Here is a 19046-nt window from a genome sequence, read left to right as displayed (position 1 = left end):
GCATTCTGTTGCAAATATTTTCTTTAGTGTGTATTTAAAAATCCTTCAGCTCTGATTTGGCCAAAGTATCTCTTTAATACAGTCAAAAGAAAATAGAGGTATTTCAATAGTATAATTAGGCTTTATTCTGAAGGTAAAGTGTGTTACTGTGTATACAAAAAAAAAAGAAAAAGAAAAAAAAACCAAACAGGAGGAGACAGGAAAGAGCTTTGTAACAATGCATGGACAAATGCAGACCTAAGGCTCACAGCGGTGGAACATAAGTGACTCTCCAGTTCCTGGAATTTAAAATGCAGGCATAGTGCAGGGCTAAAAAAACAACTCTCAGAACTGAATGATTAAGGACTAGTCTATTATTTTAAGGACACTAACTAAGTTCCAAAGCTGCCAGCAATAAACATAGATATGCTGTTTATCAGAAGAGAGTGCACTCATTAGAAGAGAGCATGCTTGCCTGTTGATGGCTAAGGACATGTGGAAACCCTAGGGCCTGGTTGGAAGCACAGGTGCACACTGTGCAGTACAGAACATCCTAGCAAACTGTAGTCACCTCTCACCTTGCTCCTTCTTAAAGTCCTTCTCTGACATGGCCACAGGTGAAAGCAGCTCCCCAACAGGTGGCTGGAGGGTGACGTTGAAGCAGTCATCCTTGGTGCTAAGGAAAGAAAGAGCCAAAGATGACGAAAGGCTTTAAGAAAAACCATTCTTTTACACGACACACAGTTTCACAGGAACAGTTAAACCTGACCTTCTGAGCCTTCTGCTTTCACCCCAGTTACAGCTTGCACTGCTGTAACTGAAGGTAAGAGCCCAAGGGTTTCCGTATGTGAGGCAAACACTACTAGATGAGCCATATTCCCAGTCCTGCAGAGTTTTATTCTTCATTTTGTTTTCTTTTTTGAGACAGGGTCTTTTGTAATCCATACTGGCCTTCAATTCCTGACACTCCTATCTCTACCTCCCATGTACAGGAATTATGGGTATGTGCCACCATACCTGGCTTTTGTTATTTATTCTTTATCTGCTTCTTTATCTATCTCATGTGTTTAAGCCCTGTGTGCGAGTGTGCTTGTACACATGCATGCCAAAGTGTGGGGGTCCCAGGACAGTTGTGTGGAGCAGGTTCCCCTTCTACCTTTATGTGTCTGTGTGGATCCAACGCAGGTCCCAGCCCCAAAGCTCTCTTTTTAACTGACCATGCTATCTTCTAATTCCCTGACAGTTGTTACGACTGACAGGATGTGACATGTTTAAGGAAGTCCCTGTTTCTATGTGGAGTGGAGAACAAATAGAGTGCAATTATGTCCTTAAATCTTCTATTACTGTCAATAAAGCCTCCCAGAATCGTGCTTAGGAATGAAGAAGTTAGACAACTGAGGTTGGCTGATGAGGACCACTGATTAGGAGAGTACTCTTGGCTGCAGATAACCAGGAACTTCGCTAAGAGTTCCTGGAGAAGCAGGTGTTTATTGTCTTAGAGTTAGAGTTACAGGCTCACTAGGTGGCAAAAGAAACCCTCAAGAACCCTGCTTTCTCTAGCTTTCCACTTCACCATCCACAGGATGTTGGCTTTCCTCATGGCTGCCAGATGGCTGCCGAATCTCCAGGTCCCACATCTGCATTCCAGTCAAAGAGGGAATGTGATGATGCAGCGCTGAACAAATGAGTCAATCCAGTCTGTTCCCAATCAAGCATGTACCTGAGGTGCAGCAAAGCGTCCCTGACTGTCTACACAGGGACTATTCCTTTCAGGCCTCACTGGATCCCATGGGCAAGGCGAAGGTGACTTGGGAGGTGAGGGTTATAGATACAATCTATCCCTGGACTGAGGTAGGGTAAGATGTAGTGACTAACAGAAGAAGGGACATACAAGCTACTTACTTTTATGTTACTACTGATTTTTCTTCTTCCTGGTACTAGGGGCCAAACCTAGGGCCTGATGCATGCTAGACAGTGCTCTACCACACACTTAGTCTCCCTTCCCGCACCCCTCCCCAGGACACTCTATTTGTATAAGCTTCCTCACATTTTTCAACACAGGGATTGATTGTTCAAGGCAAACCAGTATGGCCCGCTTATGTATATACCCAATAAACGTTTACTGAACAAATCTGTGCTCTTATGTGCTGTGCAAATATCTGGGAAATTTACAATAAGGGACCTTAACACAGGTCCAGTGGGATGGAGAAGAAGTTCCTGCAGTAGAATGCTCAGCACTGGTGCATCCCAGGTCGGGTTTGTTTACTGAGTGAAGGGAGGAAAACCTTGTAGCTAGGCCTGTATTTTCAGAATGAGCAGCCAGTATATGTATGTATATATGTGTGTGTGTGTTTGTGTGTGTGTGTGTGTGTGTGTGTGTGTTTGATGTGGGTACCCAAGGCCCCAGAAGAGAGCATCAGATCCACCGATGCAGCTGCCATGAAAGGACCTTGGGTCCTCTGGAAAAGAACCAAGTGCTCTTAACCATAGCACCATGGATAAGGCTGAAGGGATGGAACAGAAGGCTTTATACACAGCATGCCCAACCATCCCAGCTTTTCCAGAGGGCTCCAGCTCAGGGCTGCTGTCCTCGAGCCCTGGCCAGCTCCTGCCTCTTTACTCTCTGAAGTGTCACAATACGCACAGTTAAGTTGGCACACCGACACTATTCAAGAACCAACATGAAGCAAGTTCAGTGTCTAATTTTTAAAGATTCCTTTTCTTTTTTTTTAATGTATGTGTGTGTATGTGTGTGTGTGTGTATGTGTGTTTGATGTGGGTACCCAAGGCCCCAGAAGAGAGCATCAGATCCACCGATGTAGCTGCCATGAAAGGACCCTGGGTCCTCTGGAAGAGAACCAAGTGCTCTTAACCATAGCACCATCTCACTAGTCACAGTTTTAATGTTTCTTAAAGCAACAACAAACCATCAGAGACCATAAGCACAGATCCTACCTGTATATTAGAAGCTAGCCAGGTGGGGAGAAAACTGTGGGGAGATCATGTAGTCTGGTTGAGGGGGCAGGTCTCTTAGAGTCCCTGTTAGGGTTTCGTGAGTAAATACACAGTAAGTGCAAACAGTGACTCTAAGAGACAGTTTCTATTATACAAAATCTACTGGTAGGACAACCCGAGAGGCTGTGGGTGTGGCTTAGCAGTAGAGTGCTTGGGGGAGGAGTAAGGTCCTGGGTTTGTGTGCTAGCAACACTCAAAATCAAAACCCAGAAAAAAATTTAATGATGACACCAAGGGCCACACAGCTGTAAGCAGCAGTGCTGTGCTTTGTGCCCAGGGTCCCTGCCTCAAAGCCCATGCTTGTTCTGCTGGGCCATGCTGCTTCTCTGGGTCAGGGAGCATTTAGGTGGGAAAGGTGAGATATTTTACAGTCTAGAATTAGAAGAGACGTGCCCGGTGATGGACAGTCTTTTTAGTTTACAATGAGAACAACTGCATGAACGACAGCACATTCAAGAGGAGTCTGGGCTCTACACTAAATAACTTGGATTTAATTACCGTGTATTCTGAGATGTCCAGCAGATAATTAGAAGTACAAATTAGGAGGGGCAAGAAGAAGGTGACATGGAGAAAGAGGACATATCGGGAAGGGCACAGTGGACAAAAGCCTGTGGACAAAGGGGAAAGGGCTGGTGAGGACAGACGGGAAGAGTGGCCATGAAGGAAAGCCTGTGCCAGGTCTGCAGGGAGGCCTAAATGGAGGAATCAAGGGAGAAGCAGTAATGTCTACCTCAACAAAATAGACCAGACAGGCGAGGAACCCAGGGCAGCGAAGTGCAGGGGACAGGAAGAGGGAGGGGCTGGGAGAAGCAAGGAAAGGCATGGAGCTTCCTGACAAAGGATGAGAGATGCTCAGGGAAGAAGACAAAGGAGTAGGAAAGGCAGGGGCTGGGGTCCTGCTAGAGTAAGGTCTTAGATAGCAAGCACTAAATGAAGGGTTAGCCTGGGGACACAGACAAAGGATGGCTGGCTCCTTAGGACACATGTGACAGTCCATAAAGGAGTAGGTGAGTATGAGTGCATTCCACACACTATGTGAACTGTATTATGAGGCATAAAGCAGAAGGTGCAAGACACCTAGTAAGGAAAACTCCTACTAATTATGTATTAATTTTTTCTACCTTTATGTTTTTGTGCTGTATTTTTATTTTAGTATGTATACTATGATAGTATACTAAAACATATGCTTACATATGTATATGTATATTCATATATACACAACAGCAACAACAAAATGTATATAAGAGAGACATATATGTAACTCTAGAAGGTAGAGCACTAGGAGGTGAGATGGATACTATCTATGGCTCTTTTTAAAGTAAGAAAAGTGCTCTCCCAGGCTCTGTGGGTCCAAGGTGGCTCTGCAGCAGTGAACGGTGCAGAGAGGGAGGAGGGAGATGTCCCTGCCTCCCTGGTCTGTGGGTTGGGTTAGAAATCTTGAATGGGTTGTCCTAGCGACAGTGTGTGGGATCAGCAGACACTAACTACTGGCCAGATGGTTCTGTTCTTAGCACTCATTTTCTGTTGAAATGAAAACGGTGGGTGTCCAAAATGGCTGGACCACTGCAGCAGTGGACACTGCTCCCCCTCACCACGAGGGGTGGACACTGTTCACCACGAATCTGTTTGTTCTTTTCTCTTTGATGACAATGTACCCCAGGAGCTATTTCTCCCCATCTCCCTTCCTTCTTGGCTCGAGAACATAGATAGGAGCCTGAGCTGGAGCAGCCCTCACGGGGCCATGAAAATGTAAAGTCCACTGTAAGTGAATTAGCACATGACACATAAAGGCAGAGGATCTTGGACCCAACAGACACAGGGCAGCTGGTCACTGGCTGGCATTGCTGAGAACAGTCCACGTTAGAGCAAAGTGGGAGAATGAGAGCCTCAGACACACTAAATCAGTCTTCCAAGTATGGATTTGTTAACAATGATGAAAAGAGAAAAAGTTTCTTTGTATTTGGACAAATTTTTTCTTTCATTTCCACGAGTCTCCAGGGTCCTTCATTTCTTCTTTCTTGTCATTTTGCTCCTTTACCGAGTGTTTCATTCTCTTTACAGCTATTCTTTTCTTTTCCTTTTTTGAAGATTTATTTTATTTATTTTATGTGTATGAGTACACTGTAGCTGTACAGATGGCCGTGAGCTATCATGTGTGTGGCTGCTGGGAATTGAACTCAGGACCTCTGCGGGCCCTGCTTGCTCCTGCGTAATTCACTGTAGCTGTCTTCAGAAGACATCACCAGTAGAGGGCGTCAGATCTCATTATTGGTGGTTGTGAGCCACCATGTGGTTGCTGGGATCCGAACTCAGGACCTTAGGAAGAGCAGTCAGTGCTCTTACCCACTGAGCCATCTCGCCAGCCCATATTCTTTTCTTTTAAACATAATTACAAATATTTAAGTGTATGTGTTGTGTGCCTGTGTGTATATGCAGTGTGTGGGGCAGAAAGACATGCGCCATGCAAATGTGTGCAGATCAGAAGACAACTTTACAGAGTGGGTTCTAGGGTCACACTCAGGCCGTCAGTGTCTCGCTGGCCCCAGATAATCCTTATCTTTCCCTTATCTTCCTATTACTTCTGGGTTACCATGGGGAAATCACTATGTCCACTTCTCCTCATACATATCTCAACACAGATTAAGGACTGGCAAGATGTAAACTCACTGTGTTACAAGACGAGTAAAGTAGCATGATGAAGACAGCTCCACACAGCTGAGCCACACAGAGGAGGATAGCATAATCAGTTAATGTAAGGGAAGATTTTACCTGTTGTAGGTTTAAATGTGATGCATACACAACTACAAACAACCCCATTTCACAGATGCCTATGGTCCAAATTGGTAAACTAAGTAAGAGAGACGGAGCATGTAGGCTGCTTACTGAAGCTGAGACCCAAGGTCGCTGTCTAAGGAGAGTAATAACCTCTCAGAGAAAGGTTTAACTGTTACATGACATAAAACGCTCAGGATAATGCATCACAGGGACTCAGAATTTACATATGTGATCTAGATGTATCAGAGATCTTTCTCTAACCAAACACAGCATCTCTGAGCTTCATCCTTGAGAGATGAAAATGTTCAGGTAAAAACAATGAATACTTAATACTTGAATAGAAAATTTGTCAAAATGTTCTAATAAAGTGATGGCCAGTTTAAGGTTCATAAATGGCACACAAGGAGTACACACTTTTTTCTTCTGCCTTTCTTATCAATATCACATTTTAAAATTATTTTGAAATTTTGTCAATGATAAGTGAAACATCTCAATGTTTATTTTCCTAAATACTAGCCATGTTATACATCTTTTTATGTTTACCTGCTATTTGCATTTTCTTTTTAAAAGAACATACATATACCTTGAGGGTGCCTTGTGTCCGTGGAAGCCCAGAGGGTATCAGGTCCCTCGAACTAGAGTTACATACAGATGAGTGTGAGCCACCTGTAGGGTGGTGCTAAGTATAGATCTGTGGTCCTCTGTGAGAGCAGCAAGTGCTTTTGACCACAGAGCCATCTCTCCAGCCTTCCTTATAAACCTCTTTAAGCTGGCCCATGCTTCCTCTTTACACTTTTTAGCAGGGCCTTAATCACAGAACAAGAGCTCCGTCATATCCAGCCGACAGAATTTCTGTTTGTTCCTTGCCTTCTGGTGCTTTCTACTCACATTTATGGTTCCTACTGTTTCTTGTCCATAAAGAAATTTTACATTTTTAATGAAATCATATTCCTTTGTATTTTTTTCTGGTATAATTTGATTTTAAGACTTTTGCTCACAAACAGTCTGGGAATATTTCTCTGGCCTCTATTTAAATGTTTATAGTTTTAATGATAAAATCATTAATTTATTCAGGAATGATCTGTGGAGGAAGCTCTCTGATGGCTTCCCAAGGCACAATCCACACCATTTATAGAGAGGGTGTTTTTCTCTAAGTCGCCCGAAAGGCCCCTCATGACACAGTTTCTAAATGCTCAGTTTGGTTTTGCTGGTCTATGTGTCAATGTCAATGAAATATTCTTGTGGCCTTAATAAATATTTCAACATTTTAAAAAGACGTCTCTTCATTTAAAAAATATTTTGACCTTACAACTTGCTTTTTACATCTTGCTTGAGTTTTAGAAATGTGCTGAATTCCCTGAAAGTCTTCCTGGCACAGAACCCAGGCTGCCAGGGTTCTTACCTTCAGGTAAGACAACCAAAAAGGTAAAGACAGTTGCACTTGAGAGGGAAAAAAAACCTTCAGTTTTTTATATAAGCATCCATTTTTCACTCTTACATTTTCCACACAGCAAAAAAGCCTGCATGTATACCTCTTTGGATGCCTTCTAAACTTTATGGGGTTAAAAAAAACCCCAAAACCTCAACAACAACAACCAACTAGTCAAAGCATGGACCTCTAAATGCGGTCATGTTCCTCTGTGCTCTCCCACTTCCTGTAGGCTCTAGAATCTCAACCGCACACAGATCTCACATCTCCGAGGGTCTGAAGCATTCCAAGTTCAGAAGGGTCCAAATGAAACCAGGTCAGCAGGGCCATGCCCCAGCACTTAGAGGCAGAGGGTAACAGCACCAGAGGAGAGCATGCGCGGTGACAGCCGCACTGGGGTGCTGGTGCTGGTGGGTGGTGGATTTCTTCTTTTTCCTCCTCCTCTTCCTCCTCCTCCTCCTTTTTTTTTTTTTTTTTTTTTTTTGGTTTGGTTTCTTTGTATAGCCCTGGCTGTCTTGGAACTCACTCTGCAGACCAGGTGTATTTCTTCTTAATACTACTTTTCTCACAATTTAAAATATTTTGTGTGTATATTCTTTTAAGGCTGTTAGGAAAGTTGCACTGCCTACCCTAGAAGTCTATAACACCCTTAAAAATGCATTACATAGATTTTCTCTTGATTCCAAGACTCTGGGGGCTAGTAATCCTAGCAATGTTCTGTTTTTGGTTGTCTTTCTATGCCGGTCTGAACCTCCATTAGAATGTGAACAGCTTTGAGGGCCTATCTCTTAGTTCCTTCTGACTTAGGGAGGATGTCTCTGATCACTTGTGGCCATGGATAATGTGTGTAGCGCATCACTCATGTGATGTGCTTGCTTGTGGGTTATCCTTAGAGGTCTTGACATCAGGGACACAGGCATATGGAAGGACACAGGTGATTTCTTTCTCCTTTGCTCTAGAAAACTTTTAGTAATACAAATACTTTCGGTGAAGTTCTAGTGCAGCTAGCCTTTTAGTTCCCATTCATACTTTTCTATGGAAAAATTAACTCCATACAAATATCCCAACATACTAAAAATTATACATGGCATTATTTTAAATTTATTTAAATTATTTAATAAAATTAAGAGATTTTATTGAAAATGTCTTCTTTTATGTTCCCTTTCAAATCTTTTTCTCCTTTTTCTTTAATCACGCCAGCTCAGTTTTTCTACTGTGGACAGCTTCCGTAGTGTGTTGCTCCAGAACTTTGGTTGGGGGAGATCCCACATATTTTGGTAACTGAATTATTAAAACTAACTTTATAGCTGTCTATAGGTTCAGCCGTGTACAGTTTCTGATGTGTGTTAAATGCACCACAGCTTTGTCAACTTTCCCTATTTACAAGAGTTTCTGCTTTATACATGGAAATGCCTTAAACTTTTATGTTCTGTTGTAAGACTGCAACAAACATTATTTGTGCTCAATTATTCTTTTTCTAGTCCAGCCGTCAGAAAAACACACACATATACTTCATCCTTCCCTTTAGTTTCTATGTCATTCTCCCTCAGGAAGGATTAGTAAAGATACTGCTGATGCCCCTTGAGCTGTTTAGTACAGGTGCTATGGCTTGTAAAGTCTAGTGTGTGCTGCCGTGGAGCTACTCCAGTCTCAGACAGCTAACAACTCCAAGGTTTAGAAAGCTCAAAAAACTTTAGGAGAGCAGAAAGTTATAAGATTCATGAGCCCGGCCCTAAGGTTATACACACAGCCCGCTGCTGGGGGAAGGAGCTGACCACAAGCTGAGCAGGGAGCTGCAGTGATGTGGCTTTCATTCACCGCAATTGAGAGGGCTTTTCTGCTTTTTAGGGATGCAGCTACCATCGTTTTACCCAGGATCCTGCAAGTACTGAAATCCTTCTATGTTAAAGGTGGTATCCTGAGAGTAGTCTGAGCTGCTCTCATATCGTTTGCTTGGCCTTTCATAGGCCCTTTCAATCTGACAGTTGTGCTTTTCTTTTGTTTGGGGAAATGCTTTTCCATTTCCATTGACTTAATTATTTCTTTTCTCTCCTTCTGCATCTCTGTAATTTTTTGGTGTCCAGCACCTATAGCTTTTGCTCTCTACTATGATTTCTTCCTGGGCCCGTCTTCCAGAGCACGAATCAGAATTCAGTTGTGCTCACTCCACTACACATCTAATCCTTCTAAAAACGCCTTGCGTCTCCACACCCATCTTCAGCTTTCTCTTGTAAGGTGCAATTTTCAGCTCTCTCTCCAAAGCTCAGTCATTTCCAACTGTGCAGTTATTTTTTTGTAACAGAACACACCAAGTTCTACTACACATTAGCTCTATCTTTTCCCTCCTATATCTCAGTTTACTAACCTGTAAGATGGGGGCAATAACAAGTTAAGGACAAATGTACAAATTAAATAAATTTATAAAAAATTTGTAATTATAAGTGTATGCAATAGCAATAAGTACATTCCAACTACTGAACAAATACTAGCAATTCCTATCATGGTAGAAACTGGACTCCTATTCCCTCATGTATGGACTTCACTAAGCAAGTAAGATATGGACTGGTTACACAGGTACACACCGAGGAGGCAGGAAGGTAGCACAGGGTGAGGCTGTTCTTCCTGAGCCAAGGAGGATCTGAGATCCTCTTGACTACCTTCTAGGCAGAACTGCATGCCATTCTGTCCCTCAACATCTTTGCTTCCTCCAGCACAAACTTAACCTGTGCTGTGCTCCTGAGGCCCTTACATCCATAAAGTCCTTACAGGCAGCCTCGGCATTTCTGCAGTGGTGTCCTTAAGGCTGAGATGTCTGCACAGAGGTGAAGAGGAAGTCAGAGGCTGGGTTAGTAGCTCTTTAATTCCTGAAAGGCCTCCTTGACCCTCCTAACTTTGCTCTGCACACAGCACTCTGTGCTCAGTAGCCCTCAGATTTGTTTGACTGTCACCTGTGTATCATACAGGGGTGTTTGGTTTTCATTTGCTCACTAAGCATTCATCTGCTCCTATTCATTTTCTAATGGCTAATAATTCCTTGCAATCTCTGGTTGGTCAGCTAACGGTACGCTCTCCTCTATGTCTCTGCCTCTCTTTCTGCACCTATCTTAATTAATTAATTTATTCTTATTTATTTATTCATTCATTTATTTAGGTAGTTAGCTTTTCAAAAAAGGTTTTCACTGTGCATCCTGGCTGTCCTGGACCTCACTATGTAGACCAGGCTGATCTTGAATTCTGAGCTCCACCTACCTCTGTCTCCCAAGTGCAGGAAGTAAAGGTGTGCATGACCACCACCTGACCCTGTGTTCACCTTTTAAAGAATGGATTTTTCTTTTTAGTGGATTTTGGACAAAAACAGTGGACACAAATGGTGTTTTATAGTTAGCTTAAGCTCGATGTATTATCTCTGACCCCATCCTCCCACTCACCACCAAGACAGGGGTTTGTTTATGCAGTATTCCTTTAAAGAGCTAGATCCATGGGTATTATATGTTTTAAATTGAGTATTGGGCGATGATTTAAAATGCAAAGAGGGAGCTGTTATAAAATACATGTCTGACTATGTATGATCACACTCTCACTCCACCCACCCATTTTATTGTGATAACAGTTAGTCAGAAGGCAGCAGCAGCACTTCCAAAGACTTGTATCAAATATGCTCTTACCACCATAATGTTACACACTGACTTACATAATTTATCTCAGGCAAAATACAAAAGCAATGGAAGCCATTCTTACTCTTCTTCTTTTTGTCGAAGGGCCAAGACTATTACAGCTCACCACTGAGCCAAGGGTGCCACTTACTATGCAAAAGGCGCAGCAGTGACTGGCACCTAAGACCGATTGATCTCCCCATTACCACCATCTCCCTCCCCCACAAGCACTACTATGAAGCTATTGATTGAAGCACTGCCGATCGGTTTCCATTTTCTGATTTCGGGCAGGCCAATTAAGAAAGTGAGTAATTGTGATTACGCTGCATCAGGATCAATTACACCTGATGCATGACAAAGTGCTCTTTTTGGAACATACAAAAATAATTTTTGATCTAGCATGCTCTCATGCAAGATGGAATATAAAATATCTTAGTAATTTGTATCTTCACTGCAGAAGATGTATTAATGCAAGTGTTTGTAGCAGAAAGCTAACTGCTGTGTGAGATACATTTGCTATTTTTCTAAAATTACCTTGAGAGATATTGAAAGAAAACTGTCCATACACACTACCCTGTATAGGACAAAAGTCAAGCACTACAGTGTGTACTTCTCCCTAACTGTAGAAGACAAAATGCAAATGTGGACCAAGAAACTATAAAAAAGTCTTTGTAATTAAGAAAAAAATAGAAAAATAAGAACACAATTGATTGTAAATTGGAAAGATAAAGGAATATTTAGGTTTTAATTTTGGTCTAATTTGGTACAAGCTTTGTCATTGGGCTCACATTGTTGAAATCATTAAAATGAATATACCTCTGGTGTTGGAAGCAAATCTATTTAGAGTGGTGTTACTCATAGCCTGTGTTCAGTCATATTGATCTGTGTTGTTTGTCTAATAGAAAAATAATAAACAATTACTAGGCAGTGTTGGGAAAAGTAATCAGTTTTTATATATCACTAATAAAGCAGACCTCCCAAAACATAAAGGTGATGATCTGCATAAAATCAATGTGCATGCCACAGTGTTCCTCACTGCCGGCTCCTGGCAGTAACAGAAATAACACTGGGCCTGAGATCCTAGGATAGGACAAAGAAAGGTTTGGTACATTTCACCTACACATTTGCTTTAAAGGGTTTTGGTCCTGACTTGAAATTTTAAGTCCTGACAAATTCTATCCTAAGCTGGCTAAAATTAGATACATAAAATTCCTCCATTTTTAAAGAAAAACTTCCACTTAAAAAATGAGTCAGACTCTGTATCTGAAAAAAAAAAAAAAAAAAAAAAAGAGCGAACTCCAGGGTGGCTGAAGAGCTGCGTTTGCTTTGCTCTGGCCTCCCAATGGCCTCTGAGTCCCTAGGCACACAGACTATACACGAGCAGAAGTCTGAAACTAGAAGACTCCAGTAACGTGTGGTTATGACACCTTAACTTTATAAATGTCCTCAAGCAGTTTGTAAAATGTTTTAGAAAAGGCTCAGAATCAGTAATATTCTACTCGGGGAACTCATTATGTCTCAAAATGACAGCCTGCCTGCCTAAGAAGATGCCTGCTCTCAGCAATATTATCAAACTGTTTAGTTCTCCTGAATTTTTAAAAATTATATTACTAAAATAAAAAAAAAACCCTAGTAATAGCCTTTTTTTTTGCTATTATTTTTTTCAAGACAGAGTTTCTCTGTTTAGCCCTGGCTGTCCTGGAACTCACTTTGTAGACCAGGCTGGCCTTGAACTCAGAAATCCTCCTGCCTCTGCCTCCCAAGTGCTGGGATTAAAGGCGTGCGCCACCACCACCTGACTAGCCTTTTCTTTTTTTCAACTATGTAGGTATATCAGGAATATTAAGAATGCCCATACAGTACACAGCATATAAGCAGCTCTCCCATGGCAGTTATATACTATCAAACAAATCGCATGTGCTTAAATGTTTTGTCTTACAGAAAAAGCTATTTAAAGAGTAGCTTTACATCTTTGGTCCCATATAGGCAATATAAACAGAACAACTGAACTTACCACAATTGGAAGCTGGCCGTCTGTGTAGAATCACAGAAGTCAATACCCACTGAGACAGTAATGGACCCCTCAGGCTCCAGAGAGTCTAAGAAAGAGGGTAATTTACACATTCAAACATGGAGGACATGAGAAAGAGGCAAAGAAACCACTCAACACTCAGGCCATTCATACCTAAAGACAAATTTAATTATGGCTCATAAGAGATTTAAACTATGACTAGTAAAGGAAATTAAAAACTCATGAAGTTAACCCTGAATATTCACCAATGGACACATCACATCTATTTGTTTGAGACTCTTCCTTATTCTTAACGTTCACTGTTTAAGTTACCATGTCATAGCATTCCCGTGGATCATGTCTTCGTATTGGTCCATCCATTTTCCTTCCCCTCTTCAATCCTTCAAACAGTCCTCTCTCCTCATGTCACATAAATTCCACTACTCAAAAACTGTCCTTGCCTTTCCCTGCTGTGGTTATCTGAATGAGAATGGCCCCCACAGGCTCTGTTACTTGAATAACTTGTCCTTGGTGGAATTGTTTAGGAAGGACCAGGAGATGTGGCTTCTTTGGAGGAGGTTTGTCGCTGGGATTGGGCTTGGAGGTTTCAAAAGCCCATACCACCAACAGTTAGTTGTTCTTCTCTTTCTGCTCCTAACTTGGGGATAAGATGTAAGCTCTCAGCACCACTGCCTGCCTATCTGCTAACATGCGCCCTGCCATGATGGTCATGGATTCTACTATCCTTTGGCACCGTGAGCCCCAAATTAAATGTTTTTGCTTTATAGGTTGCTTTGGTTGTAGGATCTTGGCACAGTAATAGAAAATCAACCAAGACATCTCTTAAGAGATCTCTTTTCTTCTTCCCACCAATATCCCTTTTTTGTCATGATCTATAATCTTTCTGTCTCTCCATCTCTGTTTCTGTCTCTCTCTTGTACATGCGTGCGCAAACACACACACAATCAACAACTATCTTTTCTAGAGTGGCATACTGTCATGAGCTCACAGCTGTCAGTCTCATTGCTTAAGGCTATTCTTTTCTCCTTCCCATGCAGAAGATGGAGTCCAGGCAACAAAGAATTCTACTTCTGAGCCATAGTCCAGCTATCCTTTACTGAACCCCTAACACCATCTTCTGTACTATACCCACGGAGGCTTGGTCTTGTTTATATCATACATCACAGGAGTTGGCAAATCCTGTCATCTCTCAAACATGACTGCATTCAAAGCTCGGGTCCTCCTCATTGTGCACAGTGCTAGCACTTGACACTGTCTGACTCTGTCTTGAGTGTTAGGATAATGAACTTGAGGCCCAGTGCCGTGCTAATTCTGGAGGACAGTGCATGATCAATGGCATGTTTTACTATGTGAACGCTTCAAGAACAAAATGACCAGCATAAAATTATTCATATAATGGATTTTTATAATACTTGAACACTGTTTCTGGACTTGCTGTTGTGCACTGGAAATGGTTTAATGTGAGTCCTTATTGTGCCCCCCCATTCCCCCACACGCATGCCAATCCTTTGTCTTCTTAATGTCTTTGGAAAACTAGGCAGATAAGCTGTAATATTCCTACAAGGAATCCAGCTCCCTGCTAAAAGAAGGCCAAAAAAATCCAGAAATTTTAAGGCAATACAACAGATTGGTGACTAGGAATAATATTTCTGGGCCCATTAAGATGGGCACACATTTAATGAATAAAATGTCTTTTTCACAAAAACATGAAAACAAAACACGTGGTTTTATTGCATTCTTGAGATGATTTTAGAGGGTAATTAGATACATTGGACACCGTAACTGGCTATAATCTATTGCTGATAGGGTCTGGGCAGTGTTACAGACACGGAAAAGAACTCTTTACATAAAAGCATTCGATCAATGCCTAAAAAATGAATAAAATATCATAGCCATAAAAATTTTTCTCAGAACAAAAAACCTACAAGTAGTACTGAGGCAACGGTATTCATATTTTAATGCCGCATTAACGTCATACTATGAAATTTATTGTATTTATTTCTTCTATTCTACATAGGCCAATAAAAGGTCAACTCCTCGACTCATTATGCCAGCCAAAGGAAGCATTAATACTGTTCTACTGTCTTAACCTTTGGGTAACATTTCCAACCCAGACAACCCATACATCAACTACTCAACATTACTTAACTAAACTAATTTTTAAACCAGGTAAAAAAAAGGCTAGATTGCAAGTAGTAAAAAGAAAAAAGAAATGAAAAAGATCACAAATTAGTATATTCTATAATTCCTTGGCAATATATCAAATCTGCAAAATAATCCAGTAAAAATTAGAACAGAGTACACTATTTAAGTTCTCTTAATTATCAAGTATAAAATCCTGGCACTCAGTAGTAACTCCACGTTACTCTGGTTGCTTATGAAAGTCTACTAGACTTTGCACTAGACATCATTATTTCTCTCTGGCATACACATACAACACATGGTGCTATTTACAAAAAGCCTTGCAAAGCCAGGGCTCAGATGGAGAAAACCAGAACAGTGGTGCTCAGTCAAGAAGGCAGGGAAAACTTCCTGACGTTGTCCAGCGCCAAGGGCTTTATTCCCCTCAACTGTTAGAAGACAGCTGATATTTCAAGGCTACCATGCCAGAAATCTACTTCCCTTTTTAGTTTCTTTGAGATAGAGTCTGAGTAGCTAAGAGTGCTCTCCTGTAGCTGAAGGTGACCTTGAACTCTGACTTCCAGCCTCCACTTCAGGTAGGGTTTATGTGAGGCTGCTGGGGTCATAACCAGGGCTTCATACACATCCCAGACCACAAAACTTACGTCACCCTTTATGAAGGTTTTTCCTGAAGCTCATTTCAACTACACCTTAGGATTGTGTTCACTCATAAAAACAAAATATTTTCTGGAAATACTTAAAAATGTCAAGGGTACACCCCTACCCTTTGCTGGGCATCTGGGAAGGGCATGCTGTGTGGGAGGCCATGAGCACAGTGGAAGCTGCCTCCTGCATAGAGACAAGGGCCACTGATGCTGCATCTTATGCTTTATAGAAAGAGAGATAAGGTTCCCTTGTCTGTGTATTGAGCATGAGAACATCTTGATTGTAAATGGTGGTAACAGATCAAGGATATTTAACTATCATAGATAACTACGGGCACACAATAAAGGGCGCTCTGTATCCTGTGCATGAACAGGAAGACAACAGAACATATTTATCCTGTGACCCTTTACTTCTCAATTTACGTATTGTAGAAGGAACATGAAAGGGTCTGGAGCTAGGAGAGGCACTATATTCAAAAGACAATTTTCCTGCTGTTAGTACACAGTAAGTTATCTACGATGAGGTGGGAGGAAAGCTGAGCAGCAGGGGTACGTGGAGGTGATGCTGACAGGCCAGGCCCGCCCTCTCATCATTCTGGGATCATGACTGCTGAGACCCGATTCACTAAGGGAAAAGAAATACATTTCTCTTACATGATAAATTCAGTTTTAAAAAATGGCTGAGAATATAGCCAGGGGTAGAATACTTGCGTAGGATCCCAGGGAAGACACAGTCTCTCTCTCTTCTCTCTCTCTCTCTCTCTCTCTCTCTCTCTCTCTCTCTCTCTTTCTCTCTCACATACACACACACACACACACACACACACTGGGCACTCTCAGATAGTAAATAATGCTGTATTTTATCTTTTTCTGAAGCTCTGCTTTAAAAGTGAAAACATGTAGCAGTCGAGTTTCCAACAAGACTCAGCATTTACCTATTGGATGAAAGACGTGCATCTGCATGCCCACAGGAAGCCTTTTTGCTCCTATGTGGATGTTTTCTATCTTGCGATCAGAAGTGTTAGTCAGGGTAATCTGTACAGAGACCATCTTGTCGCCGAAGACGCAGGGCTGTCTTGGGAAGCAGTAGTGGGCAGCCAGTCCTTTCCCGTGCATTCGGTGAAGCAGCTCATGTGTTTTTGTTGGCACGAAGACAGGTGTACTGACCTGGGCGCGTGGGAGGACAACAGGCGTTAGTGAGGGCAGTCACTACTGCTTCTAGAAAACAAGCCAGTTTTCACAACATGTGTTTGTCCTAAGTTATTATATAAAATACAATATAAATGTTAGAAGATAGCACACAGACATTAGCCAGATGTGAAATTACATCCCAGTACCCAAGAGGCAGAGGCAGGACAGCCTGGTCTACAGAAAATAAATTCCAAGACAGCCAGGGCTACACAGAGAAACACTGTCTCAAGAAAACACAAACCAACACCCCCCACACACACACATACACCAAATCATTTTATTTACTCTGCAGGTATATGTTAAAATATTTTAATAATAGAAAACAAAAATAACTTCAGTCATACAATTCATATATTTTGGGGGGTGGGGAGACAGGGTCTCACTATATGATGTAGGTTAGCTTAGATTCTCTTGTCTTACTGTTGAGAACTCAATGACATGGAGGTAGGCCTCATGTCCTGCACATGTAAATATTTCCCTTTTGCAAAGAGTATATGAGTTTTGTTTTTACTCTGCAACCTAAACATTCCATGTATGACCCTCTTGGTAAGTTTATAACTAGATTTATAGTTTTCCAGTTAGTTTTCTTGGATGTTTCAACTATATGAAATCCCTACCAATAACAAACATCATGTGCCTTCCTCTTCGATCCTGACTACTTACCCTTACAGCTTCTCACTGGGTAGCACAGGTTTGCCTGGAACCTGTGAGCCTTCTGCCTCGACCCCCTGAGTGCTGGGATTGCGGTATTCACCATGTGTGGTCAGCCACGAACACTTTTCCCCTTGGACCTTCTTCCACTGTGAACTCCAGCTTAAGTTAGCTTCATCCTTTGGTTTACTGATTAAAATGACCTTTCCTACCATGATGATAAACGTTCATGGTCAACGGGAGACTAGTTACCTGGGAGACACACCTGGGCTAAGTGAGGAAGGACACCGGCCCTGACTAGGGGAGTCCAGGCAGGCATTTCTGTCTGCTTCCTGACCACACCCGGAGAGCAGACCCTACGCAGCCCTGCTGCTGTGCTTTCCACCATGATACTCCCACTGTCTGCTCTTACTCCAAGACACAGACATCGCTCTTCTTTAAAAGCAGTTCTGTCTGGTGTTTTCTCACAGAACCAAGAGAACTAGTTAATACACCTATTTTGAGATCAATTAATTATACTTTAATTGAAATCACAAGCAGTGAATTAAAGAAAGAGGGAGAGAGGGAAAGGAAAAGAGAGAGAGAGAGAAAGAGAGAGAGAGAAAGAAGCTGTCTATTACAAAACCATGGGACAGCCATCTTTCCTTTCAAAATGTAAGTACTGTAGCACATCAGGACTGTTACAAATAACATAATAAATAACTTTTAATAATTTAAAATTCAACAAAAGCATCATAAATATGAAATGATAAACTGCCTACTATTTGCCATTAAAACAGTATTCTATAAAAGGTCAACTAGTATCAGAATTTAAAGTAATGTTTGTAAAATTCTGTCAATTTATTTGCAACATAAAAAGAGAAAAGCAGAAAAAAACAAAAACGAAAAAACCAGCTGCTTGAATTTCAAATTTCATTCAGATTTTTCTTCCCATTAAACCAATGCCTCCACTTAACCTTCTGATGATGGTAGCAAATGGTCTGCCATGAGTTTTACTTTGGTTTCCTGCAGGGCTAAGGACCTCAAAACTGCCTGGCAAGCACTGCTGGACAAGTCTATGCGCCTGCCTTTCTTTCCACGGGGCAGTGGTATGCACCTGTAAGCACAAATCTGGAGGCTCAGATGATAAATTCACAAGTCTGGGCTCTTCCTGTGTTACCTAGCAAGGCCCCGTCTCAAAACACCATTTTAAACGAATATTTTAATGTTGAAGAAAGTTAAATCCTGCTATAAGCTTTCATATACTGTTTAGCACAGACCCAAATGCCAATGCTCAGTGTGAACACACTCCACGACAGAAAGGTGACTATAACACTAAGTGTCTAGGTGTACATATGGCTCAGAGGCAGCACTAGAGTTCCAACTACCAGCCTATGTACAAGCCCTCAGCTGACGAGGGCTTTCTAGTGAGACATGTTGATTCTCTTAATTAGATAACAAGCACATGTCACTTTTGACCTACACCATGTCTGAGATGTGCCCATCACAGTCAGTGAGGAGATGGTGATGCTGGCAGCTTCGCTCTTCTGGAAGCC

At 41.7% G+C, this 19046-nt stretch overlaps 1 protein-coding gene across 1 annotated transcript in view; it reads right to left on the bottom strand.

Annotated features, from left to right (window-relative positions):
* Ap3b1 (adaptor related protein complex 3 subunit beta 1) overlaps positions 1-19046 on the bottom strand; it is a 210467-nt gene that overhangs the window by 18170 nt on the left and 173251 nt on the right. Inside the window, exons 23-25 of the mRNA XM_031360065.1 lie at positions 16605-16836; positions 12866-12950; positions 558-655 (exon numbers count right to left, since the gene is read on the bottom strand). Coding sequence (XP_031215925.1) covers positions 558-655; positions 12866-12950; positions 16605-16836 — 415 coding nt within the window. The remainder of the gene's footprint in view (positions 1-557; positions 656-12865; positions 12951-16604; positions 16837-19046) is intronic.

Source organism: Mastomys coucha, unplaced genomic scaffold (assembly GCF_008632895.1).
Source record: "Mastomys coucha isolate ucsf_1 unplaced genomic scaffold, UCSF_Mcou_1 pScaffold8, whole genome shotgun sequence".
NCBI lineage: Eukaryota > Metazoa > Chordata > Mammalia > Rodentia > Muridae > Mastomys > Mastomys coucha.
The sequence above is the reverse complement of the archived record's forward strand: the minus strand, read 5'-3'. Positions and strand labels throughout refer to the sequence as shown.